Here is a 26,180-nt window from a genome sequence, read left to right as displayed (position 1 = left end):
CAGAGAGGCCAGGGCTTCTGCTAGGACTTTGGTAAATATCCTTTGTGACGATGATAGCCCAAAAGGAATAGCCCTGCTTTTGAAATTATACCCCTTTCCCTCCATCTCCACTGCCAACTTCCGGTATCTCTGGGAATTTTCTTGTATGGGAATGTGGATATAGGTATCCCTGAGATTCATGGTTGCCAGGAAGGTTAACGGTTGAAGAATGTTCTTGACTGAGAATACAGATTCCATGTGGAATTTCTTGTACTTTATTGCTTGACTCAGGGGTTTTAGATTTAATATTAGTCGTAACTTCCCGGAAGGTTTTTTGATCACAAAAATGTGTGAGTAGAAACCCTTTCGCTTTTCTTTGAGACCGTAACAGTGGGAGAGCCCTTGCTTTTTCGGGATCCCCGGGAAGTTTTGTTAATAGAAATCTCTCTGAAGGAAGACAGTTTTATTCAAATGCAGCCACTGTGCCATCAAATGCCACCACTGTGCTCATCAAACGCAGCCACTGTGCCATCAAATGCAGCCACTGTACCATCAAATTCCACCACTGTGCCCAAACGCTACCACTGTGCCCAAACGCTGCCAATGTGCCCCAAATGCTCCCACTGTTGCTCCCCGTCCACTGTCTACCCTACACTTACACTGTCTCGGTGGGGCACCGGGTGGCGAGTGATGTCCTCAATGTTTTCTCCCGTCCTCTACTCCTGTCCTCTCGTATGAATCATTGTATATATTTTTTGCTGCTGCACTGGTACACTTTATCACATGCCTGAAGAAGGGGTCCTGCGTGACCCCGAAAAGTTGCACCTTTGTGATGTGATTTTTCTACAATAATTTTTTTTTGGATGTAATTGCACGATCCATGGTGTGCCGGCGAATATGTTCGATTACTCTCGTATGATCGGACGCCTGATTGGCCAAAATGACAGGTGTTGTGATTGGATGCCTATCAGGTGACGGGTAACAGACACGAGCACCCGATTGGCAGAGAGGCGGTTCTATTCAATAGAGAGATTCATGCATTGCATGAATCTATTCAGGCGCCTGGTGCCTTCTTGGGCACCGGGGGCCTAAATTACAGCGGCAGGGGGCGTTAGGCTCTACTAGGCGTCAAAAAAGGTAAACAGCGAGCGCCATGCTTGGCACTTTCAGTTCACCCAGTGCAGTACAGCACCATCATATGCAGTGGAACCTTGGATTATGAGCATAATCCTTTCCAGGAGAATGCTCGTAATTCAAAGTACTCGCATATTAAAGTGAGTTTCCCCATTGAAGTCAATGGAAACAAAATGAATTTGTTCCGCATTGACTTCAATGGCATGCAATACCGCATGTGGCCAGAGGCGGGGGGCGCCGGAGAGCCTCATAAACACTCGGAAAGGGCCGAGGACACCTCAGGTGAACTCAGAAAACGTCTGAAAATAAGTATTTCCCCAGGTTTCCCAGCATTTCCGACAGGCTCCAAATCGGTGCCGTTTGGCTCTGCTTGGCTCCGGCACCCCCACCTCACGCTAAACATGGTATTGCACACCGCTTTGGCTCGAATCCTGCTGGTTTTGCGAGACAACACTCGCAAACCGAGTCAGGTTTTTCTTTAAATACAGTGCTCGTATTGCGAAACTCTCGTTAACCGCGTTTCTCGCAATCCGAGGTTCCACTGTAACTGATGTGGCAGTGATCGGGGATACTGACTAGTGACAGTATGTAAAAAAACAAAAACAAACGTTTTTTAAACCACTTAGAGACCGCCCACCACATATATACTGCAGCAGGGTGGCTCTATTGTGCAAAACAATGTACCTGTACCCATTTTGTGCTTGAGATGCTGTGGGCGCGTGTGCGTGGGTCCTGCAGACCCACAAGGCAGATTCCTGTTCTGACAGGTGAGAAGATTGTCTGTTCCTAGTAATCAGGAACACCGATCGCTGTGTTGTCCCAGTCAGTCCACCAGCCCACACAGTTAGAAAATACACTGCTGGAATACAGTTAACCCCTTCCCTGCCAGTGTCATTTATAGGAGTAATTTGTTTTGCACTGATCACTGTATTTGTGTCACTAGTCCCCAAAAAGTGTCACTTGTGGTCAGTTATCCACCGCAATGTTGCAGTCCCACTAAAAATCGCTGAAAAAAATCCCATAATTTGTAGGCGATGTTACTTTTGCGCAAACCAATCAATATATACTTTATTTTTGATTGTTTTTTTTTACCAAAAATATGCAGAAGACTACATATTGGCCTAAATTTATGAAGGCTTTTTTTTAGATATATATTATAGCAGAAAATAAAAAAAAATATTTTTTTCAAAATAAAAACCACAGAGGTGATCAAATATGACCAAAAAAAGCTCTATTTGTGGGTGAAAAAAAGGACATCACTTTTATTTGGGTACAGTGTCGCGTGGCCGCGCAATTTTCAGTTAAAAAAACGCAGTGCAGTATCGCAAAAAATAGCCTGGTCATTAGGGAGTAAATCCTTTCTGTCTGGTAAAAAATGTTTATATATTTTTTTTGTTTAATTACCTTTTTTTTTTTTTACTACCTAGGTGATGAGGTTTTTTTTTTGTTTTACATAATAACCACTTGCCGACTGCCCGCTGGCAATGAGCAGAATAGTACTGTACTCCTGCACAAATCGATGTAGCTGTACGGCGAGCGATTTGAGTGTAGGGGCGCGTGCCCAACATGTCCCTAAGGGGTCGATGCGCGTGCCCGACGGCCGCGATGTCCGCCTGGCACCCGCAACCGCTCCTTACAGAGCGAAAACAGGTATTTGTGACAGATCGTGTGCTCCTAGTATATAGGAACAACGATCGGTCTCCTCACCAAGTCAGTCCCATCCCCCCCACAGTGAGGAAACACATTTAACCCCTTCATTGCTCCTAGTGTTAACCCCCTTCCCTGCCAGTGACATTTTAACAGTAGTTAGTGCATTTTAATAGCACTGATTGCTGTATAATGTCAATGGTCCCAAAAATGTGTCAAGTGTCCGACCTGTCTGCCGAGAAAAAGAAAAAGAAAAAGAAAAAGAAGAAAGCAGACTACCACCAATACTAGTAAAAAAAATTATAAATAATAAAAATGCCATAAATCTATCCCCTATTTTGAAGATGATATACCTTTTGCGCAAACCAATCAATATAGACTTATTGCAATTTTTTTTAATAAATTCTTTATTTTTCATAGAATTCATGTTACAATTCATCACAGTCTTACAGTGTCTTATTATACCATCCTTAATATTTCCATCTAAATGTACATTACCTCTTGAACAGCTCATTAATTCAGTGTGAGTTCTTTTTTCTTCTTTACCTCTGCACCCTTTCCAAATATTACCCACCCTCAGCCCCAGATCAAAAACAAATAGCAACAAAAGAGGAAAAACATCCCTTTTTTTTAACCAAAAATATGTAGAAGAATATCAACCTAAACTGGTGAAGAAATTAGTTTTTTTTTGTTTTTTTATTGGGATATTTCTTATAGCAAAAAGTAAACAATATTGTTTTCAAAACTGCAGCGGTGATCAAATACCACCAAAAGAAAATCGCAAAAAATGGCTTGGTCAGGAAGGGGGTAAATCCTCCTGGGTCTGAAGTGGTTAATATTGCTTATACCAGTAAATTTCACTGTTCTAAGCATCAAATTATTTTTTTAATCAAATTCTGCGTTTATTGTGATTGGTCCTGTCTGTACCATGTGACCAATCACAGATCAACACAATAGTACACAATGAATGGATGGTTGCCATCCTTTGTGTACATTTGTAACGTGATACAGCAATCATATGATACCAGCAGCGGCCCAGTACACCGATCTGTCAGACAGATCGTGCCACAGCATGACCTGTGAGGCACGCATGAGGTGCTTTCTGGGGAGGTGGGGGTTGGGAAGAGAAGAGTGGGAGCCATATCCATGCACCATGAGCCTCTGGTTGTACTTGCCCCCTGGGCCAAAAAATGCCAGTCAGCCCATTTCAATTGCTTGACATCATTACCAATTGCACCCAACAGACATTTCCAAAAAGTAAACCAAATAATATTTTAGTTTCCTTTGCAACAAATATCCATTCCTTCTGGACAGTTGCTATAGATAGCGCCTTATTATTTCAGCAGATTTACCAATATCCCCCAAACTATAGAGCAGCCTTTCACAATCATTGTGCTGCAGCATCCTGGTTGAAAAAGGCTGTCAGATCTGCTGAACATCAGCAACTCAGTGCAGTGAAAAGCAGTGGCAGGTAGGGTGACCACGTGTCCCGGATTGCCCGGGACACTCCCGCATTTTGCAGGTCTGTCCCGGGCATCTTCATTCCAGGACAATACAGTGTCCCGGAATGAAACTGACACAGCCTCCCTCCAAGCCAAACTAATGCCCCCAAAAAAGGCCGCCACATCACTGCTTTACTTTATAAGTACTTTTTCTGGCCTGGAAAGCCTGGAGGAGCACAGTCCCTGCCCCCTGCTTGCGATTGGAGAAATCGTTAATCCCGCCTCTTGTGTCCAATCACTGTGCTGTGATTTGTTACACCACAAGCTGATTTTGGAAATGTGGTCACCCTAGTGGCAGGGGGAGACGAATCCTGAGCTTGCAGTTTCCTCCACAGGACAGTACCCAGCACCACCCACAGCAGTGTGGATTTTAATAGAACAGTCCTGCCCTGAAGCTGTGGTGAGAGGAAAGCAGGGCGTAGAGGATGGGGGTTGGCTTGCAGAGAGCAGGGTACATAGGTGTGCCAACAGTGGGTTTTGGGGTACATAGGTGTGCCAACAGGGGTTTTTGGGGTACAGAAGGGAGCAGAAGGGTTATTGGGTGCAGAGATAAGCAGGGGGATTGCGGTCCAAAGGTGAACAGAATGGGATCATTTAAGTGCAGAAGTTAGAGGGGAACGTCTAGTGTAATTTTGCAGCCTATTCATTTAAATGGGCAAAAAATTGCACTGGAACACTGAGAAATCAGTACATGCACTACTTTTAAAAAGGTGTCACACCAAACTGCATGGTACTGCGATACCATGCAAGTTGGTGCCTTCAAAACACACTGCAGTTGCACCCGATAACATGCATTGGCACCTGCATGCAGATCACAAAGGCAGTGCAGGGAAACGCAGACAGAGCGCAATTTTACCACATTGCATTCAGGTGTGAACCAGTTCTAGATTCCAGATCCTTGTTCAAGTTGTGCCACACCAAAAATGCATTGCATTTGCTAGTGCATGGGGTCATCATTAAGGATTGGCACCCTGTGCATCTGCTAAAGAACAGTGTATGCTGAAAAAACAGGCAATTTTGCACGCATTCCCCAACACAGAGTAATGTGACTCAAGCCTTAACTGGGGTGCTTCAAGACTGAAAATGTTTAAAGAGCGCTCTGACTGGAAAAAGGTCAAGAAACACTGCTATAGAACACCTAGAACTAGCCCTCACACAACCACCTTAAAGGGGTTAGTTCACTTCAAATTGGAGGTTTCAATTTTTATAGATGCTGGATTATTAAAGGACAAAGGCTGAACTTTTTGTTTTAGAGACACTATTAAAGAGCTCTTGATGCGCAAGACCCCATGTGTACACATGCTCTTAAAGTGGGTCTTAACAGCCTTAATGCATTGCTGTGGATGCACACAGCCTGGCTTGTGAGTGCGCCCTCATAGCAAGTGCCTTGCTAAGAGGGCAAAAGCCAAAAAGGAAGAGCGGACCGTGCCAATAGGGGACCCCCAACTGATGTATGAAGCCGTTCTGTGCAAAGCAGGATGAGTGAAAATATCTAGTTTAAGTTTTAAAAAAATTGATATGCAAATCATCTATGAGAAGTCCGTCTCCTTTATTTATTTTTAGACATTAAAGTAGAACTATAGGCAAAAACTTGCATTTTATTTTAATCACGTAAAGGAAGGTTATAATCCGTCAGTTTTTTTTGCCATCTGTGGCCCATTGGGGAGATTTCACGTTGCTTCCCGTCACATACCAAAAAAAAAAAATATAGGGAATCCCTTGGTACCCCAATGTCACTAGAACTGGCGTCCCCATTGGAAGATTAAGTGGAGGTTCACACTACTGCACGCTGCAAGATCATATATGATTTGCACTGCAGTATAAAAATCACATGTGATTTCAGCCATAAAGATATCACATTCGGACCAAACTTGCACAGGACTCTTTTTTTGGTCCGCACCAAAATCAGATCACATGGGTGTACACACCCATGTGATCCAATTCATGTCCGAACTAACAGTTCGTAGTGCGATATATGTGCAGAAATAGGGGTGTCCGTAAAATTAAAACGCATTTTAAAAATCCATCCCATAGTTTGTAGATGCTATAACTTTTGCACAAATATAGACTTCTTGGGATTTTATTTTTTTTACAAGAAATATGTAGCAGAATACATATTGGCCTAAATTGTTCGTTTTTGGATATGTCTTTTGTTAAGCCCTGGTTCACACTGTTGTGTTTTGACATGTCAAATCGGTGGCATTTTTCAGCAATGGCGCTGCACCGATTTCAAAAAGTCGTTTCTGTAATACTTTTTGCGATTTTGGCACACATTTACATTGACATCTATGCAGAAACCTGCACAGATTTCTCTGAAATTGCGGCCAAAATCGGGACTGACAGCGGGAGTGAAATAGTGCGCGTTCAGCTGAACACGCACAGCATCACTCTCGCAGCCCAGTGTGAACTTAGGCTAAAAGCGCAAAAAAAATTAAAAAACTGCATAGGTGATCAAAAGAGGGGGGTGGAAGGTTTCCCGCAGGTCCGCTCACAGTAATAAAAAAAAAAAAATGGCCACCCGCGTCATTCATTCACAGAGTTTTGTGAATGTAAAAACTACAAGTACCGACAGTCTTTGCGGCTGTCGGCTTGTAGTTCTTAATAGACTGCCAGAGCGCATACAGCTTACACCTTGTGTGTTGGAATTCTGCATGCCACCCACAATCTGCTGATCATGGGTGCAATGCTTTACAGGCTCCTACAAACAAACACACACACGCGCTAATTTCTCGCTTTTTTTTCTTTAAAGTGAACTTATCCTTTACAGAATAAGTTTACCTTTGGAGACATGTTACATGTGCCACACGTTTTTGGGGTGGAACATGCAACACGTTCTCAATGATGCAGCGGCTGCCCGCCCTCCCTGTGCCAGCAGTACAGGGAGAAGCTCACATACTAGCCGTCACTTTTTGAATCACTGCTCCACCTACATGGGCATGCCATTCATTCACACATCTGTGTGAATGAACTACAAGCCCTGACATCCTTTGCGGAAAAAGACAATTTTTTTCCCTTTAAATAAAATGTGCAATTTTTTTTTTCTAAAAATTTGAACTTATTTTTTAAAGGGGTTGTAAAAGTCAGTTTTTTTATTTTCTAAAATAGGTTCCTTTAAGCTAGTGCATTGTTGGATCACTTACCTTTTCCTTTGGATTACCTTTCTAAATGTTTTTTTTTTTCCCATTGGTTTTCTTTTTCTGAATTTCTCACTTCCTGTTCCTCCTCAGTAAGCTTTTCTGGCTGACTAACCCCCATGGATGATGGGGGCAAGCTTACTGAGGAGAAACCGGACGTGAGAAATTCTGACAAAGAATTATTTTTTTAGACGGGAAATCAAAGAAAAAAAGGCAAGTGAACCAACAATGCACTAGCTTAAAGGAACCTTTGGAAATAAAAAAAAAAAAAACCTTTACAACCCCTTTAAGTATACTTAAAGTGGGGGTGCACCCTAGAACATCAATAGACCGTTACATCCAGCATACTGCTGACATCTACAGTATGCTGGATTTTTTTTATCCGCTGTACTTACAGTCTCATGGTTGTTTTCACCGGGCTTCCGGGTTCTCGCTCCCCCGGGGAGTAGGCATTCCTAAGACGAGGCATAGATGATTGACGTGCGGGTAAAGCGCATCATCGCCTTCCGAAAATATCTGAGGGGGACTCGGCACTTTACGGCGCCTGCGCAGTCAGCTCTACATGGCAGACGCAGTATCGCGACGGAAAGAGCCGAGTCCCCATCGGGTATTTTCGGAAGGCGATGCTTTACCCGCACGTCAATCGTCTCCAGGGAGGAACAACACTCACTCCCAGGAGACATTGCGCAGAGCTCCCCGTCAAGAAAAAGGAGCGACACGCCCACTCCCCGCAAGGAAGAAGACCCGCAAGTGAGGCTGAAGACAGGTAAGTGTACACATTTAAAAAAAAAAAAAAAGACAACGCTACAAGCCTTTATTAAGGCTGGAGATAGGTTAGCTAAAAAGTTCATTTTGAGGGTGAACCTCCGCTTTAAGGCACATGGTCAAGCCAAGGGCTGACCCAACATCCTCCAGCTACAACTAAAATGAACCAAAAAACACTTGCGACATTAAGCTCTGTCTGATGCAACAAATCACAAGCAACCAGTTCCAGGACACCCATACACACTATTAGATTTCCTTCAGATTTACCAAAACCATATAATGGAGGTCAGACCTTAACCACTTGCTTACTGGGCACTTATACCCCCCTCCTGCCCAGGTGAAATTTCAGCTTCCGGCACTGCGTCGCTTTAACTGACAATTGCGCAGTCGTGCAACGTGGCTCCCAAACAAAATTTACGTCCTTTTCCCCCCCACAAGTAGAGCTTTCTTTTGGTGGTATTTGATCGCCTGTGCGGTTTTTATTTTTTGCGCTATAAACAAAAAAGAGCGACAATTTTGAAAAAAAAATACAATATTTTTTACTTGTTGCTATAATAAATATGCTAATTAAAAAAAAAAAATAAATGTTCTCAGTTAAGGCCGAAACGTATTCTTCTACATATTTTTGGTAAAAAAAAAATAGAAAAAAAAAATCACAATAAGCGCAAAAGTTATAGCGCCTACAAAATAGGGGACAGATTATTTTTTTTTTTTACTAGAAATCGCGGCGATCTGCGATTTTTATTGGGACTGCGACGTTATGGCGGACACATCGGACACTTTTGACACATTTTTGGCGCCATTCACATTTTTACTGCGATCAGAGCTATAAATATGCACTAATTACTGTATAAATGTGACTGGCATTGAAGGGGGTGAGGAAGGGATTAAATGTATTCCCTGCATAGTGTTCTAACTGTAGGTGAAGGGGGTGACTGGGGGAGGTGACCGATCTGTGTCCCTATGTACAAGAGACACAGATCGGTCTCCTCTCCAGAGACAGGACGCTGTCTCTGTGTGAGCCGGGAATGAGAGATGATCTCATATGTTTACATATGAGATCATCTCTCATTGGCGGCACAGATCGCATCGCAAACGGCCACTTTGATTGGCCGTTCGCGGTGATCTGTAATCGGCTGTGCAAGGGACACGGCCAACACAGAGTTTCCCCGCTGCACGCTCTGGAGCGCGCGCGGGGAACGCCCAAAGGAGCGGACGTCAATTGACGTCCAGTTGGATATTCAGGTCCGCACTGTAGCCATCATTCGGCTATAGCGCGGGCCTCAAGAAGTTAAGAGTTTCAATTTGTATGCAATCAGGCAGGCCCTTGCTCTAATCTAAATTAAATCAGAAAAGTTGCATAATGTGTATGGGGTCTTAATGTGTTCACTTCATTGTCCTAAAACAAATGTCTAGGCATCAGGAGAGGGTTGGTACCGTCAGATTGCAAAATATATATATAAAAAAAAAAAAAAACACAACACACACATATACTCTAAATGTATAAAAGTAATTGTCAACCAGGCAGCTAGCTTTGAGACATTCAGTAATGGTAACCTACATAATTATTTTATGAAGGAGAGCAAAACAAATAAAGCGCCTTTCAACAAACCCGAGTGGTAAGGCACATTACTAGTACATTATGTAATACATGAGATCACCTTGAAACCACAAGACATGGGAGGAATGCTTTGGGGAAAAATAGCAAGTCAAACAGGACTTGTGCTTAGTGCAATAAGGCTGGCCATACACTATACAATTTTCTCATTCAACTTTCCTTTAGATTTACCAAAACCATGTGAGGGCAGACCTAAACCCTTTCAATGTGTATGCAGGCAGGCCCTTGTACTACACAGTTGAAGGTAAATCTAAAGGAAATTGAATAGGAAAAAATTGTATGGTGTATGGACAGCCTCACTTATCAATTTACTCATCAGTCCATTAATTAACTGGCTGCAGCATTTTGTGCGTCATTACACATTGCACTGACTGATTAATCATCCGTTTTTACTTTGAGTAGGGGGGACACACACCTCAGTTGTGATTGACTTGATAGCAACATGAAAGGTTTATTCATGCATTATAATGAAAAAGCAGCCTACAAAGTAAGAAGATTAAATCTAGTCAATTTATTGATGTGTGTAGGTCAAAAATGTGTGAAAAAAAAAAAATCCTTTACTACACAGGACAGCATTAGTATTGGGTGAGGTAGTTACAAATTAGGTTTTGGCAAAAAAAAAGTGCAAAATGTGTACAATACATAAAAAAGCAGTAACTGTAAAATAATGCCACTGTACAAAATGGTATGTTTAAAAATTCCAGAACACAAAAAAGGTGTCCAGTAATCATTCTAGAAAACAAAAATAAAAAAATGCATCCTCCATAGGTTTTAAAAATCAAGCAAAAAAGTCTTTGCCACTGCACATCATACAGATTTTATAGGTTTGTATTATGCATCCCATTCCTTCCAGTGCCGGTATTTTGGTAGTGCTGAGGAACATTCTGTAGCCGGTTTGATACGGAAGATGGGTCACTGACATTTCGATTTAGAGGCAAATACATGCGTGTTGCATCCCTCATATCTGCTGAGTAAATATGTTGAGGGTGTGGGGAGACCGGAGAAGAGCTAGAATCAGATTCAGTCCTTGGTGCTGTAGAGCCAAAGCTCATGGTACCAGAAGCCTGCTGAGTGTAGGGTGCTAGTATGCTATATATGGGAGCTAAACCCCTAAAAGTCTGAGTAGGAGCCAACATGGGACCATAATGGAAGCCATTAATAGCAAACCTTTGCATTTGCTGAAATAGGGGATGGTTAATACCAGGATGTTGCATGTAGCCAAGCTGCTCCTGCCTAAAAACATATGGACCTGTCGGCCATCCATTCATAGGGGCAGAATGGTCTGCCCGCTGACCAACGCCGGCAGAATGGTCTGCCCGCTGACCAACGCCGGCAGAATGGTCTGCCCGCTGACCAACGCCGGCAGAATGGTCTGCCCGCTGACCAACGCCGGCAGAATGGTCTGCCCGCTGACCAACGCCGGCAGAATGGTCTGCCCGCTGACCAACGCCGGCAGAATGGTCTGCCCGCTGACCAACTCCGTTAGAACCCACCATGGGATTAATACCCGCAGCTGAATTATCACCAGGCAGGGAATCCTGGTCTTTTTGCTGTAGTTTCTTTGGCTTTCTCCTTGGGGTGAATTTATAATCCGGAAATTCGGAAATGTGTTCTGCGCACAGTCTTTTTGATTCAAGGATAAAGGGTCTCCTTTGGGCGTCAGTAAGAAGTTTCCAGTCTGTTCCCAGCCGTTTGCTGATCTGAGAATTATGCAACTTGGGAAATGCTTCATGTATCCTTTTTCTCTCTTGCTTTGACCACAACATAAAAGCATTCATAGGCCTCTTTATTTTGGGTTGGCTTGGCGAAGAAGCAGTGCTTGTCACCCTTTCTGGTTTAGGAGTCATACTTGTCACCCTTTCCGGTTGAGGAGCAGTGCTGGTGGTCACCCTTTCCGGTTGAGGAGCAGTGCTGGTGGTCACCCTTTCCGGTTGAGGAGCAGAGCTGGTGGTCACCCTTTCCGGTTGAGGAGCAGAGCTGGTGGTCACCCTTTCCGGTTGAGGAGCAGAGCTGGTGGTCACCCTTTCCGGTTGAGGAGCAGAGCTGGTGGTCACCCTTTCCGGTTGAGGAGCAGAGCTGGTGGTCACCCTTTCCGGTTGAGGAGCAGAGCTGGTGGTCACCCTTTCCGGTTGAGGAGCAGAGCTGGTGGTCACCCTTTCCGGTTGAGGAGCAGAGCTGGTGGTCACCCTTTCCGGTTGAGGAGCAGAGCTGGTGGTCACCCTTTTTAGTTTAGGAACAGTGCTGTGAATCCTTTCTAGGTTGGGAGCATTGCTGTGCATCCTTTTTGGGTTGGGAGCCGTGCTGTGCATCCTTTCTGGGTTGGGAACATTGCTGTGCATCCTTTCTAGGTTGGGAGCAGTGCTGTGCATCATTTCTGAGTTGGGAGCAGTGCTGTGCATCCTCTCTGGTTTGGGAGCAGTGCTGTGCATCCTTTCTAGGTTGGGAGCAGTGCTGTGCATCCTTTCTAGGTTGGGAGCAGTGCTGTGCATCCTTTCTGGGTTGGGAGCATTGCTGTGCATCATTTCTAGGTTGGGAGCATTGCTGTGCATCCTTTCTAGGCTGGGAGCATTGCTGTGCATCATTTCTGAGTTGGGAGCAGTGTTGTGCATCATTTCTGGGTTGGGAACATTGCTGTGCATCCTTTCTGGGTTGGGAGCAGTGCTGTGCATCCTTTCTGGGTTGGGAGCAGTGCTGTGCATCCTTTCTGGGTTGGGAGCAGTGCTGTGCATTCTTTCTGGGTTGGGAGCCATGCTGTGCATCCTTTCTGGGTTGGGAGCCATGCTGTGCATCCTTTCTGGGTTGGGAGCCATGCTGTGCATCCTTTCTGGGTTGGGAGCATTGCTTACAAACTTTTCTGGGTTGGGAGTATTGCTTGTCACCCCTGAAGGCACACCTTCCCCAGTGTGTGTGCTAGGTTTCTGCACAGGGTTCTTGATGCTAGTTTCCACCAGTGTATACATTTTGTGCAGCTTGTAGCAGCAACCTCTCAGAAACATATGACAAACACTAACACCTTCCTGTTTCTCTGGTTAAAAGCAATCTAGATCTCTGCTTGATTGTATATTAATTGGATCCAATCAGCCAATAATCACAAGGTCGGACGGCCCAGCTAACATCAACCATTGCAAAGGCTTATTAACCCTTTTACTTGACATACTGTATATCACTGTGAATAGTTTACAAAAAAACATGTGCAAAGAATACATGGTAAAGTAGAGCAATTACCCATAACCATAGGTGTGCACAGCCTATTGCATTAGGGTGTGCACCCCAAAGATCAAACATATTTGCATGCGCATATACAGTATACTAATGGTGTCAGCAGAGCAGTGGACAGTGTCAGTAGGGCGGTGGAAGGTGTCAGTAGTTTTTATTTTTAATCAATTTTTTTATTTTAGGAGCCCCATTAGGGAGCTTTGGTGAAATATCAGGGGTCTATTTCCGTGCATTACTGCACGTTTAACAAAGTATGTTTCTGTGCATTACTACACGTTTAACGCAGTATATTCCAGTGCGATACTGCACGTTTAATGCAGCATATTTCTGTGCATTAGTGCACGCTTAACGCAGTATATTTCTGTGCATTAGTGCATGCTTAACGCAGTATATTTCTGTGCATTAGTGCATGTTTAACGTTGTATATTTCAGTGTGTTATGTGCCATTTAATGCTGCATTTTTCTGTGCGTTAGTGCACGTTTGACGCAGTATATTTCGGTCCAATCTGCACCACACAGGGCGATTAGGGTGTGCCTAGGCACACCTGGCACACCCTGTGCGCACGCCTATGCCCATAACAACCATAAACATTCCCTAGAGAAATAAAAGGTTACAAAACATACAAAAATATCAAACTGCTTCAACAAACTAGGGCAAGGGCATATGAATGCCTCTTTTCCTTTATATTGGAAAGACCAGCATACAATTGCCATACTCTGCTGAATAATAGAATGTTAACGCTAGGGCACTTTCACATAGGGTTGCCGTATCATCCCTTTAAACCTGAACACATAGGAATTACACAGGTTCTGAGGCGGATTAAGGTGGTAATTAAACTCAATTGGTGCCTTATCTGCATTAAATTAGCCTCCTGTGTAATTTATATGTGTTCAGTTTTAAAGGGATGAGGTGGCAAACCTACCTTTCACACCAAATGCAGTTGGATGCAATTTGAACTGTATAGACAGACCAAAAATCCCTTTTACGGGCCGATTCACAGAAGACATTGCACATAACTGCGTGTTTTTGACTGCATATTTACATGCGTTTGAAGCGCATTTGAAGTGTGCGTGACGCGCACTTTGCATGCATTTTGTGCTGCATTTTTCAATACGTTTTTGGACTTGGCTTAGGCTGGATTCACACCTATGCAGTTTTTGTACTTTTTGCAAATTTGTACTACAGAACATGTTCCATAGGAACCAATGTTAAATGGACTGTAGTGCAAATCTGCAAAATGCAAAAAGCACTAAAACTGCATAGGTGTGAATCAGGCCTAAAAGAGGCATTGTGCAGTACATTTCAAGCACATTTGTAGCGCGTTACCTGCGTTTGCAGTGTGGGAAAGTGCAGCACGCTCTGTTTTTTTTTTCTGCGCTAAACTGTACTGCAATGATGTGAACTATGTCTATAGGATTACCTTGATTACCTTGGGTTTTCCGCGGAAAAATGTTGGATAGCATGCGTTAAAATTTTCCGTGGACACAGGTCTGTTGTCGGATTTTCCGATCGTGTGTACACAAGTCCGTCGGACAAAAGTCCAAAGTACAAACATGCATGCTCGGAAGCAATGCTCACCAAACACAACATTAGCAGAAGGTGCCCAAAGGATGGCGCTAAAGAGCTGAAAAAACACGTAGTACGTAACTACGTTCATTTTTGTTGGCCGACAATTGTGTGCCGTTTGTATGCAAGACAAGTTCCTGGCCAATGCCCCCCCTAAAAGTAGCGGCGCTATACTGCCACCGCAACTCCCGCCCCGGTGTGAAAGGGGCCTAACAGGCACTGGTGAGGCTGCCGATGAGCACTGATCAGGTTGCAATGATGGGCAAAAGTAAGGCTGCAGATGGGCACTGAGCAAGCTGCAATGATGGGCAATGGCAAGGTTGCAGATGGGCACTGAGCAGGCTGCAATGATGGGCACTGCTGAGGCTGCAAACGGGCATTGATCAGAGTCGAATAATGGGCAATGGTGGGGCTGCAAATGGGCACTGATTAGGCTTCATTAATGGGCACTGACCCTTATTTTGCTTCAAAGTGCATTATATAATTATTATTATTTTTTTTTCTGAAACATCCCTCTTAAAATTAGGGTATGTGTTATACGCTGATAAATACGGTATGTCATGAAAAAATATGGAGGCTGCTATCGCTTGCCTCTCATTCTGAAAAGTGTTCAGGCTGCCAAAGCTGACCCTTATTCTTCAATATATTAAGGCTGGATTTACACTCTTTTGTGTAAATTATGGAAAAGTATATCAAAAACTTACCGTTTTTCTTTTTTGGTGCAAATCCAGGGCAACATACTACTACCCTATCAAATAAGACAAGTCTAAATAGGTCCTGGATCACTGACCCAAATGTTTGAAAACAAAGGGCCAGATTCACAGAGACTTACTACGGCATATCTCCAGATACGCCGTGGTAAGTCCGATTGTGCACCGTCGTATCTATGCGCCTGATTCTTAGAATCAGTTACGCATAGATTTCCCTAAGATCCGACCAGCGTAAGTCTCTTACACCGTCGTATCTTAGGCTGCATATTTACGCTGGCCGATTGGTGGCGCTTCCGTCGATTTCAGCGAGGAATATGCAAATTAGGTAGATACGCCGATTCACAAACGTACGTCCGCCCGGCGCATTTTTTTACATCGTTTACGTTAGGCTTTTTCCGGCGTAAAGTTACCCCTGGGTCTATGAGGCGCAGCCAATGTTAAGTATGGCCGTCGTTCCCGCGACGAAATTTGCATTTTTGACGTTGTTTGCGTAAGTCGTTCGCGAATAGGGCTGGACGTAATTTACGTTCACGTCGAAAGCATGATGATTTGCCGACATCATTTGGAGCATGCGCACTGGGATATGTCCACGGACGACGCATGCGCCGTTCGTTAAAAACGTAAAAAACGTGGGGTCACTACTATTTCACATAGTACACGCCCCCAACCAGCCTATTTTGAATTAGGCAGGCTTACGCTGGCCCAGTTACACTGTGCCGCCGTAAGTTTAAGCGCAAGTTCTATGTGAATACACAACTTGCTGCTCAAACTTACGGCGGTGTAGTGTATCTTAGCTACGCTACGCCCGCCTAAAGATAGGCGATTCTACCTGAATCTGGCCCAAAGACTTCAAACTTCCCCTCAGCCTTAGGCTGTTTTCACACCGCTCCGAAAAAATGCATCAAAAACACATATGCCACATTTTTTCTGCGGTGCGTTAACATTACCACAACACAAATGCATTTTTTTAGGCGTTTTTGCAGTGTTTGTGCTGTGCTTTCCCCATATCATTATGCAATGTGATTTACATGCAATTTCCAGAGCGAATAAAGCCAGACATAGATGGTGCAATTTTCTTTCCTGCAAGCACAAGTTACAGAAAAGAAAACACAGTCAGTGTTGATAGGGGAATCCCTGTTGTGTTCTCCCAGCAGGTGGGGGAGCTGTCCATGCCACAAGATCACACAGCGATTATTGCCAACTTTAGCCACTGGCAATAATCACAGGAAAAATCCAACATACTGGTTGTACCCACGTTGATCGATTGATCAAATTGAGTACAATTATCCTGCCCATACATCATGGTTTGAATCTTGGCTAGTCCTTGCTAAGCCGGCCAAGATTTGAACTGTCTATGGCCAACTTAAGTAGTGCGACTTACTTGATCAGACTTCAATGCAACTTTACTCACAGAAGCTGCATCAACCATAGATAAGAATCATTCCTGAAACACTTTGATAAGACCAGTGTTTTTTTTTTTCAACCCTCACCACTCCCAGGTCATCTTTGCTGCCTAAAAACTTTCCTCCCAAACACACCCGAGGGTAGCAGAAATGCTTGTCCCCGATCAGGTTTTTTTGGGGTCTGTGCAATTCCAAATGCACGGCAACCGGCACAGAAGAAGGCATCCTTTGCCGTGTGTTTCGAAACGCGCTGCAAAACCATATCACGCTTGTGTCACCATAATGGTAACACAAGGGCAATGCCCTTGGGCAATTTCAAAAACGCCTTTTCTGTGTGGGTTGCCACGTGTTTGGAAATACACAGATGTGAATGCAGCCTAATTGTTAATGACACCCCAGTCATGGCTAGCAGATGTGCATTTTGTCACGTGTTTGTTGCGTGACAAAGTGTTACAATATGTCAAAACGCCCACTGAAAAAACGTGCGACACTCCACAACCGAAAAGGTTCCTGAGCTACTTTGGGCCTTTGTTGCATGTTGGGCAGCCCATTTAAGTCAATCGGCTGTCTTATATGCTATACACAATTTTAACATGAAAAATGGGCAAAAGCGCGGGGGGGACGCGGGCTCATTGTTACATATTTTCTGGTCCTGCCCAAGACTGATGAATTTCTGGACAGAAGTTCGCCGTATTACACAAACGTTCACGGAATATGAAATACCGGAGGACGTGTCTTTCTTTCTACTTCACCTGTCAACGATCCCAATCACATCCTACAAAAAATCTTTGGTGCACCACCTACTGAACGCGGCCAAGGCTTGTATACCCCTTTACTGGAAGCAGCAGTGCCCACTATCTGTTGGGTGCTGGCTGTGGAAAGTAGAAGAAACAAAGAAAATGGAAGACCTGATCCTTACCGCGCAACATAAGCGTGGGAACTACACTAAGACCTGGAGTCCTTGGAATATTTTTATTTACTCGGATGAGGGGACATCCCTACTTTGGACTTAACATTGATTTGACCCGGAGTGGTGTCGTCCACTCCCCGCCCTCGCCCTGTCTCTGTCCCCCCCCCACCCTTCCTTTCTCCCCCACCCCCTTCCATTTTCTCTCTATTACACTTGTTACTACTTTAATGTTTTCAAAAAATGAACACGGAGAGGTTCTTGCTCATTTTTGCATTTTTAACTGGTAAGAATGTAACGTGCATGGCCTACTGACTTTCTTCCACGCACGACTTTGTACAGAGGTATAGCATGGCGATAGCTGCAATGTATACAAACCTTCTGTACTTATTTATGGATGACATGTACATCTATGTTGTGATGTTGGAATCTCTCCATATGTGATCTTAATAAAAACTTATATTTGAAAAAGAAAAACGACCAAAAAATAAAACGAGGGGGAATGCATGTTTCCGCTACGCTCTGGTGCGTACAGAATGTGCATGGAGAGAAGAGTTTTTAGACAGCAAGGAAGGAGGTGAGGGTTAAACAAAAACACTTATCTTATCAAAGTCCCACAGGAATGGCTTCTTATCTAATTCTGAGGCTTCTGCAAGTTAATAGAGAAGTCAATGGAGCTGAAATCGCACTGGAGTCACACCAAAGTAATGCGGGAAGTCACATTGATAAGCACTGGTATCATTGAAAACAATGTGAATTCCCTTGTCATGCAATTCAGACTTCCCACAAGCGCGTTGAGTTTCTTATGCATTTTTGCAGCAGTTTCCATTCATTTCAAAGAAGGGGGTGCATTTTTGGTGTGTTTTTTTTTTTTTTTTTACCACACCAAACGTGCACCAAAAATGCAGGGAGCAGAACTTTTAAAAAATGCAACTGAAACACAACTGACCAGTGTGAAGAGTTCACATAGGAAAATAGTAAAATGTTGCATTGTTTATGCATTTTTATTCCACTTTTTTTAGCTTAATGCGGTTGTAAACCGCATAAACTTTTTTTTTTTTTTTTTTCAAACCTGAAAGGCAAAAGGCATAATCGGCTAGTATGCACCGCATACTAGCCGATTATGAAATACTTACCTCAGAACGAGGTGAACACCACTTACCTGGTCCACGCCGAGCAGGATGTCATCTTGCTCCGGCGTGTCTTCTGGGTATCGCCGCTCCAGCGCTGTGATTGGCTGGAGCAGCGATGACGTCACTCCCGCGCGTGCGCGCCGGAGATTTAAAATCGGCAGGGTCCGGCGGATGCCGGTCCTTTCGCCGTGGATTGCCCCCTGCGCATGCGCTGCCCGCATTGCGAGGGGAATATCTCCTAAACCGTACAGGTTTAGGAGATATTCTTTATACCTACAGGTAAGCCTTGTTATAGGCTTACCTGTAGGTAAAAGTGAAAAAGTGGGTTTACAACCACTTTAACAACTGATCAAAAACTGATCAATGTAAAAGGGCCCTTACTGATCTGCAAACTTGTTCTGGGTCATATACTAGGATCATATTGAAGCCTGAAGATCAGTATAGCAGCCAGGCAGCTAGTATTTTGGGAAGAAGGTAAATAGATTTAATAGATGGAAAGTTCAAAAAATGCCACTTTAATCTGCTGTCTGCTGGGAACTGTTGTGCTTTATTCAATGGTCCTGACTTAGCCGACTAATTTTTTTTTTTTCATCATTCACTGTCCTCGCTCCATGCGTCTGGCCCCCTAATCTACATGCGGGGCGCCAGACACATGGATTACAATGTTTTTTTTTTAAACCACGTAATTAGAGCTAGAGGCTCTGAGAGGCTTAAAAAAAGGGTGGGCTCAGGGAGAACTGTGCCCCAAGCCCACCCAGTTGTGTGACAATAGCGAATGAATATCTTCTCTAGGCCAATCAGGAAGGAGAAGCAATCCTATTGGCCTTGGGGGGAGGAGGGAGGTGACGCACAGTGGAAGCCGCCACTGATATCTACATACACACATAGACCAGGCTGTATGTCAGGTTGGGACCCAAGACTTCCTCCGGCTTTAACCTGAGCAGGACAGTAACAGCACTCCTGGCTACTTGCTCCTGGCTCATTGTACTGGCAGCTCCGTATACCCGGATTGGAGGGGGGCAGCCTGAGCCGGAGGACTCCTCCAGTGCTAATGTCACAGAATCTCCCTTCTCCTTCACTTTCCCTACAGAGCCCCCCGGCATCTGGGACCAACCCCCAACTTCCCCATCACCTGCTACCGGTGCACCTGCTGATGTCCGATCGTGTGTACAAGGCTTAAAGCTTACCTAAATGCAATTGCTGGTGTTCTCATACAAATACAGGCAGGGACCTGCAGTATTTTGATTTAGTGTCCTTTTCACAGGACCAGACATTACATTAAAGCCGCAAGCAGTTTTAAATGACTTTTTTTTCCTATAGAAATTTAATTTTGTACAGGGACAGTTCTAAACACGGGAAACACGTGCCACTTCACAGGCATACTATAGACACCCAGCAGGTACGATATTTTAAGGAATATTTCACTTTTTTTTCACTTTAAGCATTATTAAAATCACTGCTCCCAAGTTTTTAAAACTTTATTATAGCAAAAAATATTGTTTTTTTTCAAACTTGTCCATCTTCTTTTGTTTATAGCGCAAGAAATAAAAATCACAGAGGTGATCAAATACCACCAAAAGAAAGCTCTATTTGTGGGGAAAAAAATATAAAATTTCATTTGGGTACAGTGTTGCATGACCGCGCAATTGTTATTCAAAGTGTGAGCGCTGAAAGCTGAAAATTGGTCTGGGCAGGAAGGGGGTGAAAGTGCCCTGTAGGCAAGTGCTTAAGGGGAACCCTGCACCAAAATAAAAAAAATGGCGTGGGGGTCCCCCCCAAAATCCATACCAGGCCCTTATCTGAGCATGCAACATGGCAGGCTGCAGGAAAGGGGGGGATGAGAGAGTGCCTCCCCCACTTGAACGTACCAGACCATATGCCCTCAACATGGGGAGGGTGCTATGGGGTCCCTCCCAAAGCACCTTGTCCCCATGTTGATGGGCACAAGGGCCTTATCCCAACTCATGTTTGGTGGTTGTGGGGGTCTGCGGGAAGGGGGCTTATCGGAATCTGGAAGCACCCAGACCCAGCCCCCCATGTGAATGAGTATGGGGTACATTGTACATTCATAAAAAAAAGTGTAAAAACGACAGCAGACAATTTTTGACAATTTCTTTATTAAAAAAAAAGGGATCTGGGGGGCCCCCTTGTTAAAGGGGGTTTTCAGATTCTGATAAGCCCCCGCCTGCAAACCCCCACAACCACCGGGCAATGGTTGTGGGGATGAGGCCCTTGTCCCCATCAACATAGTGACAAGGTGCTTTGGGGGCCCTCCCCATGTTGAGGGCATGTGGCCTGGTGCAAAACAGAAGGGGGGCACTCTCTTGTTTGTCCCCCTCCCTTTTCCTGTAGCCTGCCAGGTTGCATGCTCGGATAAGGGACTGGTGTAGGTTTTGAGGGGACCCCCACATAATTTTTTTCATTTTGGTGTGTCTAGGGAACAGGAGCCACATCGGAGCAGAAATTCTTTTAGCTCAGCAGGGGCAGGCACAGAGGTGGTTCACGCTACTGAAGCTTGAGCCAGGAATGGTGGTGTGCGATAATGGTACTAACTATGGATGTGCCGAACACCCCCTGGTTCGGTTCGCACCAGAACCTGCGAACGGACCGAAAGTTCGCGCAAACTTTAGAACCCCATTAAAGTCTATCGGACTCGAACGTTCAAAATCAAAAGTGCTAATTTTAAAGGCTAATATGCAAGTTATTGTCCTAAAAAGGGTCTGGGGACCCGGGTCCTGCCCCAGGGGACATGTATCGATGCAAAAAGAATATCCATTTTTTTTTTAAACAATTTTTTTCCTCGGTTTAGGCCGATACGTATTCTTATACATATTTTTGGTTAAAAAAATCGCAATACGCATATATTGATTGGTTTGCGTAAAAGTTATAGGGTCTACAAAATAGGGGATAGACTTATAGCATTTTTATTATTATTTTTTTTTACTAGTAATGGCGGCAATAAGCAATTTTTATCATGACTGTGATATTGCGGCGGACACATTTTTGGGACCATTCACATTTATACAGCGATCGCTGCTATAAAAATGCATTGATTACTGTATAAATGTGACTGGCAGGGAAGGAATTAACACTAGGGGGCGATCAAGGGGTTAATGTATTCCCTAGGGAGTGATTCTTACTGTGGGGGGAGGGTAGTGACTGGGGGAGGTGACTGATGGTTGTCCCTATGTACAAGGGACACACCATCGGTCCCCTCTCCCTGACAGGACGTGGATCTGTGTGTTTACACACACAGATCCTCTGTCCTGCTCAGTTACTGGGCATGCGCATTGGGTCCCCAGTGAAGTGGCGGCGCGCGCTCTAGTGGCTTTTAAAGAACATGGTTTTCCTGCGGTTGACAAGTGGTTAAAGAGGAAGTAAACCCTCTGTAACGAAATTAAAAATATAAATACCCTGCAAGACAAATACATAATGAGCTAGTATGCATCTCAGTCCATCATTGGTGTTCACTTCACAGTTCACACTCCACTGCCTGTCCCATCAAGCATTTGATGGGATAGGCAGTGGAGTGTGAACTGAACACCAATGACGGACTGAGACTGAGTGCCAGCGCAGATTAATAACGACAGAGAGAAGAGGAGCCCGCCGCAGTCAGTGCTTGTCTGTCCCACACGGAGCCGAAAAGAGAGAAGGTCATACTCCTGCTGATGATTGCAATATACACCTTTGGGTCCTTGTGAGTTCTGGACGTTCTTATACCATTGATGCTTTTTGTGGACATCTTTTTCATCCATCCATCAAGTTAGAGAGTGGGACTGCCACTGACCTTATGCATTATTTGATTTCCATGCCCATATTGATGTCTTTCTGGTAAGCAGATTGGTTGCACGGTGGTGTGGTGCGTTTCCTTTGTCTGCACATTGAAGCCTTGGTGGAGGTCTTTATTTCAACTTCATCGATGACCATACTCACTCATTTGGACTATATCATTTTTATTATATAAATTTACACTGTTATCCACTTGCTGTCAGTAAATATACGTCGACAGAATGGCTGGTGTGCGCAAAGCAACGTACAGGTACGTTGCTTTGAAATTCACGCCGTGCCACGAGCTCCGTGACCATGCCCGCAGACTCGATGTCCTGCGATCGTGTCACGGAGCGGCAGAACGGGGGGGATGTTCTGCCTTGTGACAGGACACTGATCATCTGCTCCCTGTCATCAGGAGCAGTGATCAGTGTCGTGTCACTCGTAGCCCACCCCCCCACAGTTAGAATCACTCCCTAGGACACACTTAAACCCTTCCTCGCCCCCTAATGGTTAACCCCTTCACTGCTATTTACACAGTAATCAGTGCATTTTTTATAGCACTGATCGCTGTATAAATGACAATGGTCCCAAAATAGCGTCAAAAGTGTCCTATGTGTCCACCATAATGTCGCAATCATGATAAAAATCACAGATCGCCGCCATTACTAGTTAAAAAAAATTTGATAAAAATGCCATAAATCTATCCCCAATTTTGTAGACGCTATAACTTTTGTGCAAACCAAAGAATATACGCTTATTGTGATTTTTTTTTTACCAATAATATGTAGAAGAATACGTATCAGACAAAGCTTAGGAAAATATTTTTTTGGGGATATTTAATATAGCAAAAAGTAAAAAATATTGTTTTTTTTCTAAATTGTCAAATTGCTCTTTTTTTGTTTATAGCGCAAAAAATAAAAACAAAATTGTCAGTTAAAGCGACGCAGTGCCGAATCGCAAAAAGTGCTCTGGTCAGGAAGGGGGTAAATTCTTCCGGGGCTGAAGTGGTTAAAGCCTTTACAGGTTACCAGTTAATCGTTACACAGGAGGTTTGGTGCTAGAATTATTGCTCTCACTCTGACGTTCGCTGCGATACCTAAAGCTTGTGATGTGATCATGGTCATGTATGCTTTCATACAGAGGGGGTTGGGGGCGCTTTACTTTTTTTTTATATTATTCACTTAAAGCGGAGGTTCACCCTCAAAATTAACTTTCCAGCATCCTTAAAGCGGAAGTAAACCCATCAATTTAACAGTTTGAAAAAGCAGTTACATTCCTGGCATGCCGGGAATGCTAACTGTCACATTGGTTGTGCTCTCAACCAAACTGTCAAACCATCCAATTGCTGGTGTCATAACTGATCACATGTGCAGCATCATGGCAGTTGAAGATTAAACAGAGGCCAAGACGTGCCTTAGCAGCCGTCAATCAACTCCTCTTCGCTTAGAAACGCCCATTCCCCACAGGATTCCCCGCTCGGAGCCGGAAAACAAGGGCTCATATAACGATAAGTACAAGTAAAAGTAAAAAAAAAAAAAAAAAAACAACAGCATACTGCAGATGTTAGCAGTATGCTACAGCTAATGTCAAAAAGTGGATTTTTGGGTGAACCTCCGCTTTAAGGACCAAGGCCTTTCTGCCACTTTTTGTTTACAAGTAAAAATATGTATTTTTTACATAAAATTGCTTAGAACCCCAAAACATTATATATATTTTTTTAGCAGCGACCATAGAAAATGAAATGGCGACCATTGCAATTTTTTATGTCATGCCGTATTTGCGCATGGGTTTTTCAAATGCAATTCCTTTGAAATAAACTTTAATTAATTTTAATGCATAAAAACACAATGTATAACCATTTTTTTTGGTACTATATAAAACATGTTACCTTGAGTAAATATATACCCTATATGTCAAGCTTTAAAGTTACACACACTCGTCGAATGACGACAAACTAGGATACTTAAAATTTCAAAAGATGTATCTTTTGCTAAAAAAAAAAAAAAAAAAAAAAAGTTTACTTCTGCCCTAGACTGGGGTGCTCTGGTCCTCCTAGATCAAAGAGGTGATCAGAGATGATCTGGTCTCTGTTCACTTCTATGGCCAACAATCGGATAATTACCCGGGTTTGTTGGTAAAAGCGCTAAGAGGGAGACCACTCCAGCTGCCTTTGAAAGTGATCCAGCGGCAAATAAGCTGCTCAAACCGCTTTCATGAGAAAGAGAATCGTCAGCTGAAAAAAAAAAAAATACCTGGGGTTAAAGCTGATAGATTCAGCCATAATCCCAATGAACCACTTTGATTATATATATAAAATATATGTATATATGTATTGCGGTCGGCAAGTGGTAATTATTTATTTTAAAACTTTTTTTTTTTTACACTGTCCCTTTAATTCTTTTATTTTTTATCAACTTTATTGCTATAAGGGATGATAGCATGAGCCATGACCTCTTTATGGATAGATCTGGGGTCTATTGGACCCCAAATCCCACCTCTGGCCTCTAAAGCATCTGGTCAAACAGAAATTGGTTTATTCAGACGCAACAGCTTGTAAATAAGAAACCAAAACCAGAGTGACAAAATCCGAAACACTTCCAGAGGGGAGGCAAGTACGGATGTACTTGCCTACCCTCCCCGTACTTCGCCAATCAGTATCCTCGAGCAGGAGCTCTCACATATAGCAGTGCTAATAATACCACTACTTAAGGTCTCCAGTTTCTCTTTGATATATTTGTTAAATAGCAAGTGGCTAGACCAGAAGATAATTACCAAAGGTTTTGTTTTTTTGGGGGGAGAGAGATTGACTTTAATGTAGTGTCACATTTTATTGGCAATATATACTATAATAAATTACTGCAAATGCAGTATTTAACTGTAGTGAATTGACATTTAAAATATTATTATTCAGGAATTATATAGAGCCAACAGTTTGTGCAGCGCTTTACAGCGTTAGGGCAGATAGTACAGTTACAATACAATTCAATACAATACAGGAGAAATCAGAGGGCTCTGCTTGTTAGAGCTTACAATCTAAGATGCATGCACTATTTTGTAAAAAGCACAAATATCGCATGCAATAATTGTTAAAGCGGAGTTCCAACCACAATTAGCATTTTTCAAATGTATGTCCTTTCATCCTGCATTTTTATAATATAAATCCGGTCACTTACTATTTTACAATCCGCCGCCAATCCGCATAGATATTCCAAAAATATACTTTATAAAACTATGTCTACAGCGTTGTCATTTTGCCTGTGGGCATTGTGAAGCCTACAAGCACTTACTTCCTGGAAGTCTTGGATGGGGAGTGATAATTGGACAGCGCATTGCATCCTGGGAAATGATGACACATTTCCCAGGAGCATTAGAGGGAGATGATGTCAGAATCCTAGGTGGTTTCTAAGGCAGATTTTGTGGGACCGCATAGCAACAGGCATTTCCATTTACTTTTTTTAGGTCTAATGAGCACAATAATGAAAAAAAAATTTGGGGATGGAAACTCCACTTTAAGTGAACTGACCCGACAGTGTTCAGCTTTAGCTATACTCACTTTGATAACTTTTGCAAATTTTCTATTTCTCAGTGATTTTATCTGTTGTCCTTAATTTCAATGAACCACGTTTTTTTTCTCCCACCCAACAGAAAAAAGTTTCTAGGGAGAATACAATACAACCTACTAATTTACAAATTC

The 26,180-nt window shown here is 43.4% G+C and overlaps 1 protein-coding gene across 1 annotated transcript; it reads right to left on the bottom strand.

Annotated features, from left to right (window-relative positions):
* Positions 1 to 10,089: 10,089 nt before the first annotated feature.
* On the bottom strand, positions 10,090 to 12,739 carry LOC120931410 (transcription factor SOX-3-like). Its single transcript, XM_040342825.1, has one exon. The coding sequence runs from the start codon at positions 12,737 to 12,739 to the stop codon at positions 10,598 to 10,600; it is 2,142 nt and encodes a 713-aa protein (XP_040198759.1). The 3' UTR covers positions 10,090 to 10,597.
* Between the last annotated feature and the right edge of the window lie 13,441 nt (positions 12,740 to 26,180).

This window comes from Rana temporaria, chromosome 1, assembly GCF_905171775.1.
Source record: "Rana temporaria chromosome 1, aRanTem1.1, whole genome shotgun sequence".
In the NCBI taxonomy this organism is placed as follows: domain Eukaryota; kingdom Metazoa; phylum Chordata; class Amphibia; order Anura; family Ranidae; genus Rana; species Rana temporaria.
The sequence above is the reverse complement of the archived record's forward strand: the minus strand, read 5'-3'. Positions and strand labels throughout refer to the sequence as shown.